We start from the raw sequence: 14,157 nt of genomic DNA, 5'->3' as shown, positions 1-14,157 counted from the left end.
CTACAATTTCTCTGACGCCTCATTGGGGGACACAGGACCATGGGTGTTATGCTACCTATCCATAGGAGGACACTAAGTAGATGCAAAAGCATAGCTCCACCTCTGCAGTATACACCCCCTGGCCGGGACAGGCAAGCTCAGTTTTAGCTTAGTGTCTGTAGGAGGCACTTCCTTTCAAGGTTTGTTATTTTTTGAGGGCGACTGTTTCCTTTGGGACCGATCTCCCACTACCATCAATGGGCGGGAACGTGGAGTGTCGCCTCCACGTACCCCCTCCTTCGACGCTGGATCCTGGGCTGGACGACGGGTTCCACAGACACCGATTTTCCAAAGCCCAGGGTAGAGGCCTGTGCCCCTATAGCCCAATTCCTCAGCCCCTCTAGGCAGGCTCTGAGTTGAATATGACACCGACACAGCAAGCTGACTCTGCTATTTTCACTGCCTGGAAAGCAGTGTTTTAAGGTGAGATCCCCCCTGACTGCTTTCCCAGACAAAGGGAGAAAAGACGCTGCAGAGAAGGCTCCCAGGACATTTACAGTATTTATTATGTGCAAGGATCCTGCACACACAGTGTTAACTTCTCTAGCTTACTGGCTGGAGGAGGGGGAAGTTCTGCTGTTTGCAGAAAGTCTTGCAGATAATTTCCTGGTGGTAGGGGGGAGGGCCCAGGGCTCAGGGACTCACGCTGTTTTTATTTGCTCTTTTTATTTTCTCTAGCAGAAAAGCCGGCTGATAACCACCGGTGACAAGCTGTGTGCTGACTGTAGGGACAGGGAGGAAAACTCAGAAGCTCCCTTCCCGCCGTTTTTTACTACCCACAGCAGTGGGGGGCACACTGACTCATCTTCCCGCTCTTTTAGCGCTAAGCCCCGCCCCCCCAGGAAAGCGTGCGAAGATCTTCATAGAGCTTAATCCCTCCTGAGGACAGGGTCATCGGCTGATTCTGGTGAGGGGTTTGCTTCAATTGTAGCTCTGCTCAGCAGTGCTAGCTTCGGCAGCACATATGCTCAAAGGCAGAGCTACACAGAAGATTGATTAGCATATTAGCATGGCCCCTGCACAACAGGCCAAGGTTGATGACATGAAAATGAAATGAAACATTCAACATTTAATTGCTCCCCCTTCTGGCATACTCCTATTAGGAACATGCAGAAATCTAAGAGTACTAAGGCCCACATAGTCTATTAATCAGCCTGCACTGCCTGCCACGCTGAGCTACCATGTAAACACACCTCTTCTCTCTGTGAGTCCTGTGCCCCTATAGCCCCCCAAGACCCACCTGCCACCACCGCCGCAACCGGCAGCCCAGAGCCTAGGGCCCCCAGCCCACCGGAATGGGCACAGTTTTTGTCCCAATCCATGGAAAAACTGTCACAGAACCTGGTTCTGGCTATGCAATGTCGTCCTCCAAAACCTTCTGGGTCCCTAGACGGAACGCAGCCTGAGGATACCCCTATGGAGGATCCTTCTGAGGTAATCCGGGCATATGCTTCACCGGTTGCAGGGATCAGGAAAAGAGCACACGGCCGGGTGTCTCCAGCGGCCTCTCCCTCGGGAGCACACAGGGCAGGCTCTCCCACTTGCTCCACAGCTTCTGATGAGCTGGAGGAGGGAGAATGCTGTTTGTACCAGGATTATTCCTTGGTTTCATCACCCCCAGATGATCAAACTGCAATAGACTTCCTTATTGCAGCAATCAACCAAAGGGCAAGGAAACCCCAAAAGGTTTTCGCTGATCACCCAGAGTTTCGGGATATCCTCACAAAGCAAAGGGAGAAGCCTGACAGGCGCTTCGGTAACCGAAAACTCATGGAGTCCCGGTACCCTTTTGCCTCACCTGCCCCTAAGGGCTGGGCCGATCCGCCCTCAGTCGACCCCCCGGTCTCCCGCCTTACCACAAAGACGCTCCTGTCTTTACCGATGGTTCCTCCATCAAGGACCCAACAGACAGGTGTAGCACCTCGCCCGCTCTGCTTTTGAAGCTGCGGGTTCCTCCCTCTCGCCCTCCTTTGCCTCTGTGTGGGTCGCAAAGGCAATCTCGGTCTGGGCAGACTCCCTTAACACTTTGCTTGAGGAATCCCAGTTCACTCATACCTTCACAGAGGTAACAGCTACCTGCACAGCGTTTGCCGTCTTAAATACCATAGCCATCCGTAGAGCTCTCTGGCTCCGACAATGGCGAGCGGACTCTGCCTCCAAGAAGTCTCTCACGGGCCTTCCCTTTTTGTTTCCAGACCGATTGTTTGGCGAACGTCTGGACAAGCTCATTTCTGATGCCACGGGAGGAAAGAGTACCTCCCTCCCCCAGCTGAAATCCGGGACGTCCTTCACCAGACGTCCACAGTCCTCGTTCCGCTCCTTTCGGAACTCATTTGGTTGGTCGACATCCTGTGCTGTCCCCGCCACCAGCCGCGGACTACACAGGAACCGGCCTTCTCAGCTCTCCCCGAAACCCACTTCGTCATGGCAGCCTAGACCGAAACAGTCCAGGACTAGGGAGACTCGGCCACGATGTTTTCCCCCCTCATGACTCCTTCGGCACCCCGGAAGACACACTCATTGTAGGAGGTCGTATGCGGCTCTTTCAACACATCTGGGCTGCCGCCTCAGACGACAAATGGGTGCGAGACCTTGTGTCTTCCGGTTACCACATAGAATTTCGGACCCGACCCCCGAGTCGGTTCTTTCTCTCAAACCCCCCAAAGACTCGAAAATGACGCAAAGCTTTTTTCTCAGCAATCCACTCGCTCCAAACAGCAGGAGTGATAATACCTGTCCCAGACGACGAGAAGTTCAGGGGTTTTTTATTCCAATCTCTTTGTGGTCCCCAAAAAGGATGGGTCAGTTCGACCCATCCTAGACCTCAAACACTAAACAAACATGTGCACGTACGGAGATTCAGAATGGAGTCCCTAAGGTCCATTATTGCATCCATGGTCGAAGGGGAATTCCTAGATCACCAAAAGTTCCTCCGCTTCGCAATTCAGGACTCCCACATTCAATTCGTAGCTCTACCCTTCGACCTTGCCACCGCACCAAGGGTCTTCACCAAAATCATGGCGGCCGCCATGAGCGTCCTTCACGCCAGGGGAGTAGTCGTTCTCCCTTACTTGGACGACCTTCTCATCAAGGCCCCCTCCTTCCGCGACTGCTCAACCAGCGTACAGATCACTGTGAACACCCTATCCCGCTTAGGGTGGCTAGTGAATTTGGACAAATCATCCCCGGTCCCATCACGATCCGTCACCTTCCTGGGCATGTCCCTGGACACCCGTCAGGGCTTGATCCTTCTCCCTCAGGACAAGGTGTTCGCTCTTCAACGAGCGGTACGCTGCCTTCTACGTCTTCCGTCTCGCTCCATTCGATTCAGCATGAAAGTGCTCAGCAGGATGGTGGCGGCTATGGAAGCAATACCCTTTGCTCAACTGCACCTCCGCCCACTGCAGCTAGCCCTTCTAGCGGCCTGGGACAAGAGCCCCTTCTCCCTGGACAGACATCTTCACCTGACGCCTTCAGTCAGGTACGCACTCCGCTGGTGGCTTCGGTCCTTATCCCTATCGAAGGGGAGATCTTTTCTCCCAGTGAACTGGCTGGTCCTGACCACGGACTCCAGCCTCCTAGGCTGGGGAGCAGTGTACCGGCACCACACTGCTCAAGGACGTTGGACGCCCCAGGAGTCTTTCCTACCCATCAACATCCTGGAACTCAGCGCGATCTTCCTCGCACTCAGAGCGTTCTGCCCTCTGCTAGCGGGTCATCAGATTCGAGTCCAATCGGACAATGCGACAGCTGTAGCCTGTATCAATCGGCAGGGGGGCACCCGCAGCAAAGCGGCTTATCTCGAGGCCCACAAGATCCTCAGCTGGGCTGAATCGACGGGATCAGTGATATCAGCAGTACACTTACCGGGGGTAGAGAACTGGGCAGCAGACTTTGAGTCGCCAAGGCCTGGCTGCCGGAGAATGGTCTCTCCACCCAGATGTGTTTCTACACATCTGCACTCGCTTGGGGCACACCAGACGTGGACCTAATGGCCTCAAGGTTGAATGCAAAGGGTACCCGCGTTCATAGGCAGGTCACGCGACCCGCAGTCCATCTGCGCGGATGCTCTAGTTTGCTCCTGGCACCACTTCCGCCCGCCTTACATATTTCCACCTCTAGCCCTGCTGCCGCGGGTAATCAGGAAGATCAAGGCAGAGGGAGTCCCGGTGATACTGATAGCACCGGACTGGCCCAGGCGCACCTGGTACGCTGAATTAGTACAAATGCTCACAGACGCACCGTGGCGCCTTCCAGACATCCCAGACTTGCTGACCCAAGGACCCATTTCCCATCAGAACTCCAGAGCCCTGAAGCTGATGGCGTGGCCATTGAGACCTGGGTATTAACAAGAGCGGGATTCTCCCCAGCGGTTATTGCCACCATGATCAGCGCCCGAAAGCCTGCTTCATCCCGCATTTACCACCGTACGTGGAATAATCTTCCTTTCATGGTGCAGGGAAACTAACATCCAGCCTATGCCTCTGGCCATCCCCAGAATTGTCGACTTTCTACAGTCTGGATTGCAAGCGGGGTTGGCTCTCAGTTCCCTTAAAGGGCAGGTCTCAGCGCTCTCAATCTTCTACCAATGCCGCCTGGCTCAAAAACCGCAAGTCAAGACCTTCCTCCAGGGCGTTTCCCATCTAGTTCCCCCGTACAAACGGCCGCTGGAACCATGGGACCGCAACCTCGTTCTGGACGGTCTCCAGAGGTCTCCCTTTGAACCCCTCAAGGAATCCTCCCTTGCTCTTCTGTCCTGGAAGGTAACATTCTTGATGGCAATTACGTCCATCAGACGGGTTTCGGAGCTTGCAGCACTCTCTTGCCGCGAGCCTTTTCTGATCTTTCACCAGGACAAGGTGGTTCTGCGCCCCCTTCCGGATTTCCTTCCAAAGGTTCTTACCCCGTTTCATTTGAACGAGGACATTGTTCTGTCTTCCTTTTGTCCACACCCGGTTCATAGGGTGGAAAGGTCTCTGCATTCGTTAGACCTCGTCAGAGCTCTCAGATATTACATATCCTGGACAGCCCCCTTTAGGAAAGCGGACTCTTTGTTCGTCATTCCTGAGGGGCCTAAGAAGGGACAGGCAGCTTCAAAGGCGTCGCTGGCTCGCTGGATTCGCTCTGCGATCCAGGAAGTCTACCGCTTGCAACTCAAGCCCATTCCTAGTGGGCTGCGGGCTCATTCCACGCGAGCAGTTGGCGCTTCGTGGACCATTCGGCATCAGGCTTCAGTGGAACAAGTGTGTAAGGCTGCGACCTGGTCTAGCCTACATACGTTTTCAAAGCATTACAGAGTCCATACCCAGGTTTCAACTGAGGCAAATCTGGGTAGGAAAATTCTGCAAACGGCAGTAGAGCACCTCTCTCAGCAGGCGCTCCAGGCTGTCTGGGACTGGTTCCTAGTCCTTGGGTTGTGTTGTCTTCTTTTATGTTTCCCACCCATGGGCTGCTTTTGGACGTCCCATGGTCCTGTGTCCCCTAATGAGGCGTCAGAGAAAAACTTATTTTTATGTACTCACCGTAAAATCGTTTTCTCTTAGCCATCATTGGGGGACACAGCACCCACCCTGTTGCCCTGTTGGGCCTTGGTTCTCTCAGTACCTTATTTGGTTATGACTCTTTGTTTTCTCATGTTTCTCTGTTGAGGTAAGTTTTTACTGTTTTTTTCTCCTACTGCTTGTGTACTAAAACTGAGCTTGCATGGCCCGGCCAGGGGGTGTATACTGCAGAGGAGGAGCTATGCTTTTGCATCTACTTAGTGTCCTCCTATGGATAGGCAGCATAACACCCATGGTCCTGTGTCCCCCAATGATGGCTAAGAGAAAACGATTTTACGGTGAGTACACAAAAATCCGTTTTTTACAATCTATCTGATCAGAGAATCTGCTTCATTCTTCCCGGACTGATCAATTCAGTTTCAAAATTCAGATTTTAATGGTGAATTCTGTGTTCAGTGAAGACTTTCCCATTACTGAGATAGGAGATGGCAGTTGGTGCTGATGAGATTCTATGTAGATATAAGATGGAGGGGCGGAGCTCTGCCTCTAGCTCCTCCCTCTGCCTCTAGCTCCTCCCTTCGTGATAGAATCTCATCAGTATCAACTGCCATCTCCTATCTCAGCAATGTACCATTCTCTCTTCACTGAATACAGATTTTACCGGTAAAATGAGAATTTTGAAAATGACCAATCAGTCCAGGAAGAACGAAGCAGATTTTTCTAATAATATATATTGTGTATTTTCACTATTGATTATTATGAAATACAAATTAAAAGTTTGACTATTTAGAAATAAAATGATAAAAATTTAGTATCACTGTAATTACCTGTATAATCGTGTTGCCAGATAGTTTTTACTGCACAATGAACAGAAAAACAGGCTGTCATTCTCAGTATTTTCTATTTATTCTCGCTGGTCCAAATAAAACTCTGCATTAAATTCACCTTCTGGTTCCTTGATATTGGGCTGTTTATTCCATGCTAATTTCTGGGGTCATGGCTCACAGGATTCTCTGGGGGCCGGGCTCACAGGATTTCTCTGGGGGCGGGGCTCACAGGATTTCTCTGGGGGCGGGGCTCACAGGATTTCTCTGGGGGCAGGGCTCACAGGATTTCTCTGGGGGCGGGGCTCACAGGATTTCTCTGGGGGCGGGGCTCACAGGTTTTTTTCTGGGGGCGGGGCTCACAGGATTTTTCTGGGGGCGGGGCTCACAGGATTTCTCTGGGGGCGGGGCTCACAGGATTTCTCTGGGGGCGGGGCTCAAAGGATTTCTCTGGGGGCGGGGCTCACAGGATTACTCTGGGGGCGGGGCTCACAGGATTCTTCAGGGGCGGGACTCACAGGATTCTCTGGGGACGTGCCTTAAGGCTGCTCTGCTTATTACTCTGTGAGCACCATCCTCTTATTAAAGACCATAAACCGCACTAAATAAAAAAAAAAATTCAATCTCTGAATTTTTATTTTTTTTTTAAAAAAACAAGAAAACTGAATACTTGGGAGCAGCAGGGATAATTTAAGAGGAAAAACCATCCCCTTTTTACCTGGTGACAGGGCTCTTTAACTATGACAGTAGTGTATTCTTTCCCTTTTGTATATAGTGACATACATCTGTACATATACCTGTGTACTCTGGCTTGTCTGTAATAGCTGTGCGTGGTTTTGTACACGCAGGATTGAAGAATATGCTGGATGAGAACAGAGTTCCAGACATGACTCTAATGTATCAACTCTTCAGTCGGGTCAGAGGTGGCCAGGCAATCCTGCTCCAGCACTGGGGGGAGTACATTAAAGTATGAAACCAATCTATATATATAATTGCCTTATTCTGTCTGTCTGTCTGTCTGTCATGCTCCAAAATTGTGTCCTTACGGTGACACAAAGCTGATTGGCCACTGGGCTCGCCATGGCCCCGCCCCCGCACACGGATTGGCCTCTCGCCCCGTCTCTCTGCAGGCCCCGCCCCCCTCACGCAATGCACGCTCGCTCTGGCCCAACTGACACGGAGCTCCGATTCCCAGGTGAGTACACACACACACATCAGATCACACTCACTCTCACACACACCTCACACATCACATCCACACACTCACAACATCCTGGGATATCGCTTGCTTCTACACCGGCTCCGTCAGGATCCCAGCAGCGCCAGACATAACCTTGCGATGCTGGGATCTTGACGGAGGCCGTGAACGCTGGTAACCATTATACACATCGGGTAACTAAGGTCCCTTGGTTACCCGATGTGTATCATAGTTACCAGTGTACACCGGCTCACACTCACTCTCACACACACCTCACACATACATCACTTCGCATCCACACACTCACAGCATCCGGCGATATCGCTTGCTTCTCGGCCTCGATACTGTGCTGTTGTGACCTTCCAGGAACTGCCGGAGGATCACATGGCCAGAAGCATGTGGTATCTCCGGATGTTGTGAGTATGAGCGCGTATGTGCAATATCGTCAATGTGTGTGTGCGATCGTGTGTGTGTGAGTGTATGCGATCGGGTGTGTGTGAGTGTATGCGATCGGGTGTGTGTGAGTGTATGCGATCGTGTGTGTGTGAGTGTATGCGATCGGGTGTGTGTGAGTGTATGCGATCGGGTGTGTGTGAGTGTATGCGATCGGGTGTGTGTGAGTGTATGCGATCGGGTGTGTGTGAGTGTATGCGATCGGGTGTGTGTGAGTGTATGCGATCGGGTGTGTGTGAGTGTATGCGATCGGGTGTGTGAGTGTCGGCAGAGGAGCATGGCGTGCTGGAGGAGGCTGATCCTGGGGAAGGCTGGGATGAGAGAGGCTGATGCTGGGATGAGAGAGGCTGATGCTGGGGACAGAGAGGCTGATGCTGGGATGAGAGAGGCTGATGCTGGGATGAGAGAGGCTGATGCTGGGGACAGAGAGGCTGATGCTGGGGACAGAGAGGCTGATGCTGGGATGAGAGAGGCTGATGCTGGGGACAGAGAGGCTGATGCTGGGGACAGAGAGGCTGATGCTGGGGACAGAGAGGCTGATGCTGGGATGAGAGAGGCTGATGCTGGGATGAGAGAGGCTGATGCTGGGGACAGAGAGGCTAATGCTGGGATGAGAGAGGCTGATGCTGGGATGAGAGAGGCTGATGCTGGGATGAGAGAGGCTGATGCTGGGGACAGAGAGGCTGATGCTGGGGACAGAGAGGCTGATGCTGGGATGAGAGAGGCTGATGCTGGGGACAGAGAGGCTGATGCTGGGGACAGAGAGGCTGATGCTGGGGACAGAGAGGCTGATGCTGGGGACAGAGAGGCTGATGCTGGGGACAGAGAGGCTGATGCTGGGGACAGAGAGGCTGATGCTGGGGACAGAGAGGCTGATGCTGGGGACAGAGTGGCTGATGCTGGGATGAGAGAGGCTGATGCTGCGGGCAGAGAGGCTGATGCTGGGAGGAGAGAGGCTGATGCTGCGGGCAGAGAGGCTGATGCTGCGGGTAGAGAGGCTGATGCTGGCGCAGCATGGCGAATGGAGCACGTTTGGGAGTGCGCAGCATGGCGGATGGAGCACGTTTGGGAGTGCGCAGCATGGCGGATGGAGCACGTTTGGGAGTGCGCAGCATGGCGGATGGAGCACGTTTGGGAGTGCGCAGCATGGCGGATGGAGCACGTTTGGGAGTGCGCAGCATGGGGGATGGAGCACGATGGGGAGTGCGCTGCATGGCGGATGGAGCACGTTTGGGAGTGCGCAGCATGGGAGATGGAGCACGATGGGGGGTGCGCAGCATAGGGGATGGAGCACGATGGGGGTGCGCAGCATGGGGGATGGAGCACGATGGGGAGTGCGCTGCATGGGGGATGGAGCACGATGGGGAGTGCGCTGCATGGGGGATGGAGCACGATGGGAAGTGCACACCTCCCCCCAACACACACACACACACGCGCGCGCGCGCACTGCACAACACACCACACACACACACACTGGGAACCACAAACAACTGCCCTACACAGACACCCACACACAGACAACGCTGCACACACAAATATACGCACATACCGCACAACACACACATTGCACAAAACATACCTCCCCCCAAAACACACCACACACACACAAACCGCGCAACACACACACAACGCTACAGACACACAGCGCTCCACAAACAACGCAACACACAAACAACACCGCTCTCACCCCCCATCACACCCAGACAACACCCAGAACATGTACAGCGCCCTACACAAACACTTGGTAACTACACACAACAACATCTATAATATATATATATATATATATATATAAAACAAAAATCATACATGAACTACACAATACGTAAATTCTAGAATACCCGATGCGTAGAATCGGGCCACCTTCTAGTTAATATATATTTACATAATTGTAAAGCAGAGATTCATGTTGGCTATTTATACCCCTGAATATATTTCTATAAATGGATACGTCTGTGTTCTGTATGGTCTGCCAGCATGTAAACACTGTTAGTTGTAGATACTCGCCAAGCCAGGACATATATTTTCTAGAGTCGGTGACTGAAAGCTAGTAGTGAGAATAGAGGCATTGGATTTGTGAACCCAGCCTTAGGGGTGCTTCACACACAGCGAGATCGCTGCCGAGATCGCTGCTGAGTCACGCTTTTTGTGACGCAGCAGTGACCTCATTAGCGATCTCGCTGTGTGTGACACTGAGCAGCGATCTGGCCCCTGCTGCGAGATCGCTACTCGTTACACACAGCCCTGGTTCGTTTTCTTCAAAGGGGCTCTCCCACTGTGACACACAGATCGCTGTGTGTGACAGCGAGAGAGCGACAAATGAAGCGAGCAGGGAGCAGGAGCCGGCGTCTGGCAGCTGCGGTAAGCTGTAACCAAGATAAACATCGGGTAACCAAGGTGGTTACCCGATATTTACCTTAGTTACCAGCATCCGCCGCTCTCACGCTGCCTGTGCTGCCGGCTCCGGCTCTCTGCACATGTAGCTGCTGTACACATCGGGTTAATTAACCCGATGTGTACTGTAGCTAGGAGAGCAAGGAGCCAGCGCTCAGTGTGCGCGGCTCCCTGCTCACACAGCTAAGCGGTGTGCGCTGGTAACTAATGTAAACATCGGGTAACCATACCCGATGTTTACCTTAGTTACCAGTGTCCGCAGCTTCCAGACGCCAGCTCCGTGCAAGCGCAGCGTCGCTTGCACGTCGCTGCTGGCTGGGGGCTGGTCACTGGTCGCTGGTGAGATCTGCCTGTTTGACAGCTCACCAGCGACCATGTAGCGATGCAGCAGCGATCCTGACCAGGTCAGATCGCTGGTCGGATCGCTGCTGCATCGCTAAAGTGTGAAGGTACCCTTACACTTGTAGATTCCTTTCAGAATCCCTTTGTAGTCAGAGCACAGTCATAGTTCCCTACCCAACCCTAATTGAGCGATCACAGTTACTGCATTGTTTCCAGGTGCTCAGAATAGTGTCCAGCAAAAATAGGCAGATCAGAATCTCATATGAGCAATAAATAAATCAGTGGCCCAGAGAAGGACCCACCTTCTCATTCAAAGAGTTTTCTTTATTTTCATGACTCTGAACATTGTACATTCACATTGAAGGCATCAAAACTATGAATTAACACATGTGGAATGAAATACTTAACAAAAAAGTGTGAAACAACTGAAAATATGTCTTATATTCTAGGTTCTTCAAAGTAGCCACCTTTTGCTTTGATTACTGCTTTGCACACTCTTGGCATTCTCTTGATGAGCTTCAAGAGGTAGCCACCGGAAATGGTCTTCCAACAGTCTTGAAGGAGTTCCCAGAGATGCTTAGCACTTGTTGGCCCTTTTGCCTTCACTCTGCGGTCCAGCTCACCCCAAACCATCTCGATTGGGTTCAGATCTGGTGACTGGAGGCCAGGTCATCTGGCGTAACACCCCATCACTCTCCTTCTTAGTCAAATAGCCCTTAGACAGCCTGGAGGTGTGTTTGGGATCATTGTCCTGTAGAAAAATAAAACGCAAACCGGATGGAATAGCATGCCGCTGCAAGATGCTGTGGTAGCCATGCTGGTTCAGTATGCCTTCAGTTGTGAATAAATCCCCAACAGTGTCACCAGCAAAGCACCCCCACACCATCACACCTCCTCCTCCATGCTTCACGGTGGGAACCAGGCATGTAGAGTCTATCCGTTCACCTTTTCTGCGTCGCACAAAGACACGGTGGTTGGATCTAAAAATCTCAAATTTGGACTCATCAGACCAAAGTACAGATTTCCACTGGTGTCATGTCCATTCCTTATGTTCTTTAGCCCAAACAATTCTCTTCTGCTTGTTGCCTGTCCTTAGCAGTGGTTTCCTAGCAGCTATTTTACCATGAAGGCCTGCTGCACAAAGTCTCCTCTTAAGGCCCTTTTCACACGTCAGTGATTCTGGTACGTTTGTGCTTTTTTTTTTTTTTTAAACGTACCAGAATCACTGACATACGCAGACCCATTATAATCAATGGGTCTGCGCACACATCAGTGATTTTTCACTGGACGTGTCTCCGTGCAGCGTGCACCCGTGTCCGTGATTGCTGCACGGAGACATGTCCATTTTTTTCTGGCATCACGGATGTCCCACGGACCACACTATGATGTGATCCGTGAAACACGTGCCAGAAAAAAACGTGCTTCTAAAATAAAAAGCGTTTTAACTCACCCGGCTCCAGCGACGCTCTGTGCAGCCTGTTCTCCCTGCTGCTTCTGAGCCGGCTCATTACTGTCGCGCATATTCATGATGCACGACACAGCTGACCCGGAAGCAGCTGCTGCGGGGGTCAGCGCCGGCCGGATGCTGCACCGCGGGAGCGATCAGCACCATGGAGAGCGGGAGCGGGCACAGGTGAGTTGATTTCTAAATGCAATCACGGGCCACGGAGAACGGAGCCCGGATTGCACTTAGACAACCCACGTGTGCCGTGAATCACGCCACACGGAGGGACATGGGCGTGTTTTACACGTCAGTGAAGAACGGCAGTGTTTTTCACTGACGTGTGAAACGGGCCTAACAGTTGTTCTAGAGATGTGTCTGCTGCTAGAATTCTGTGTGGCATTGACCTGGTTTCTAATCTGAGCTGCTTTTAACCTGCGATTTCTGAGGCTGGTGACTCGGATAAACTTATCTTCCACAGCAGAGGTGATTCTTAGTCTTCCCTTCCTGGGGCGGTCCTCATGTGAGCCAGTTTCTTTGTAGCGTTTTGTTTTTGCCACTGCACTTGGGGACACTTTCAAAGTTTTCCCAATTGTTCGGACTGACTGAGCTTCATTTCTTAAAGTAATATTGCCACTCGTTTTTCTTTACTTAGCTGCTTTTTTTCTTGCCATAATATAAATTCTAAAGCTGGGGTCACACATAACGACAACGACGTCGCTGCAACGTCACCATATTCTTTGACGTAGCAGCGACCATCGATGATCGTTAGTAAGCTGTCAAACATGTTATAAAAAGCAGCGACGGAGCAGCGATCATAGCGACGTCGATGGTCATTGTGTGGTTTCAGACGTAGCGTAGCGTCCCTGCTGCGGTGTCAAACACAAGGATTATCAGCTTATCAGCATGGCGCAGCGGGATAGCAGCGATCAAAAAATGACTTGGAGCATTCAGGAGCGAGCAACGATTTCGCAGCAGGGGTCTGATCGTTGTTATGTGTCACACACAGCGACGTCGCTGTTGAGGTCGCTGCAACGTCACAGAATATGCTGACGTTGCAGCGACGTCGTTGTCGTTATGTGTGACACCAGCTTTACAGTCTATTCAGTAGGACTATCAGCTGTGTATCCACCAGACGTCTGCACAACACAACTGATGGTCCCTACCCCATTTATAAGACAAGAAATCCCACTTAGGGTACTTTCACACTTGCGTTATTTTCCTTCCGTTACAATCCGCCCTTTTGGGAAACAGCGGAATCCGTTAACGGATTCCGCTGTTTCCCATAGACTTGTATGGTTGACGGATTGTACCAAAAGGAGCTGCGTTGCTTCCGCTGGGCGACGCTCCGTTGCTTCCGCCCAGCGGGAGGAACGCAGCATGTAACGTTATTTTGAGCAGCGGAATCCTCTGGATTTCACTGCGCATGCTCTTTTTTTTTTTTTTTTTTTTTTTTTTTTTTAAATCAAACTTTATTTTGGCTCGCGGTGGCCGAACGTTCAGCTGAGCGCCCGGCCGTCGGCAAGCGACAGCGCTCAGCTGAATGACCGGCCACCAGCATGCCCGGCCGCCGGCAAGTCACAGCGCTCAGCTGAGCGCCCGCCCGCCGGCATGCCCGGGCGCCGGCAAGTGACAGCGATCAGCTGATCACCCGGCGGCCGGCTGCAGGGAGCGATCAGCTGATCACCCGGCGGCCGGGAGCGATCAGCTGATCACCCGGCGGCCGGCTGCAGGGAGCGATCAGCTGATCACCCGGCGGCCGGCTGCAGGGAGCGATCAGCTGATCACCCGGCGGCCGGCTGCAGGGAGCGATCAGCTGATCACCCGGCGGCAGGGAGCGATCAGCTGATCACCCGGCGGCCGGGAGCGATCAGCTGATCACCCGGCGGCCGGGAGCGATCAGCTGATCACCCGGCAGCCGGCTACTGGGAGCAATCAGCTGATCACCCAGCGGCCGGCTGCAGG

General features: G+C 52.4%; 1 protein-coding gene across 2 annotated transcripts in view; it reads left to right on the top strand.

The window, feature by feature from the left end:
- The window catches only part of CUL4A (cullin 4A), a 156,139-nt gene that overhangs the window by 78,844 nt on the left and 63,138 nt on the right, over positions 1-14,157 (top strand). For both annotated transcript variants that reach the window (XM_075336644.1, XM_075336645.1), the window contains exon 11: positions 7,213-7,331. In XM_075336644.1, coding sequence (XP_075192759.1) covers positions 7,213-7,331 — 119 coding nt within the window. The remainder of the gene's footprint in view (positions 1-7,212; positions 7,332-14,157) is intronic.

This window comes from Anomaloglossus baeobatrachus, chromosome 2, assembly GCF_048569485.1.
Source record: "Anomaloglossus baeobatrachus isolate aAnoBae1 chromosome 2, aAnoBae1.hap1, whole genome shotgun sequence".
Classification (NCBI taxonomy): Eukaryota; Metazoa; Chordata; class Amphibia; order Anura; family Aromobatidae; genus Anomaloglossus; species Anomaloglossus baeobatrachus.
Note: the sequence above shows the minus strand (reverse complement) of the source record. Positions and strands in the feature narration are given on the sequence as shown.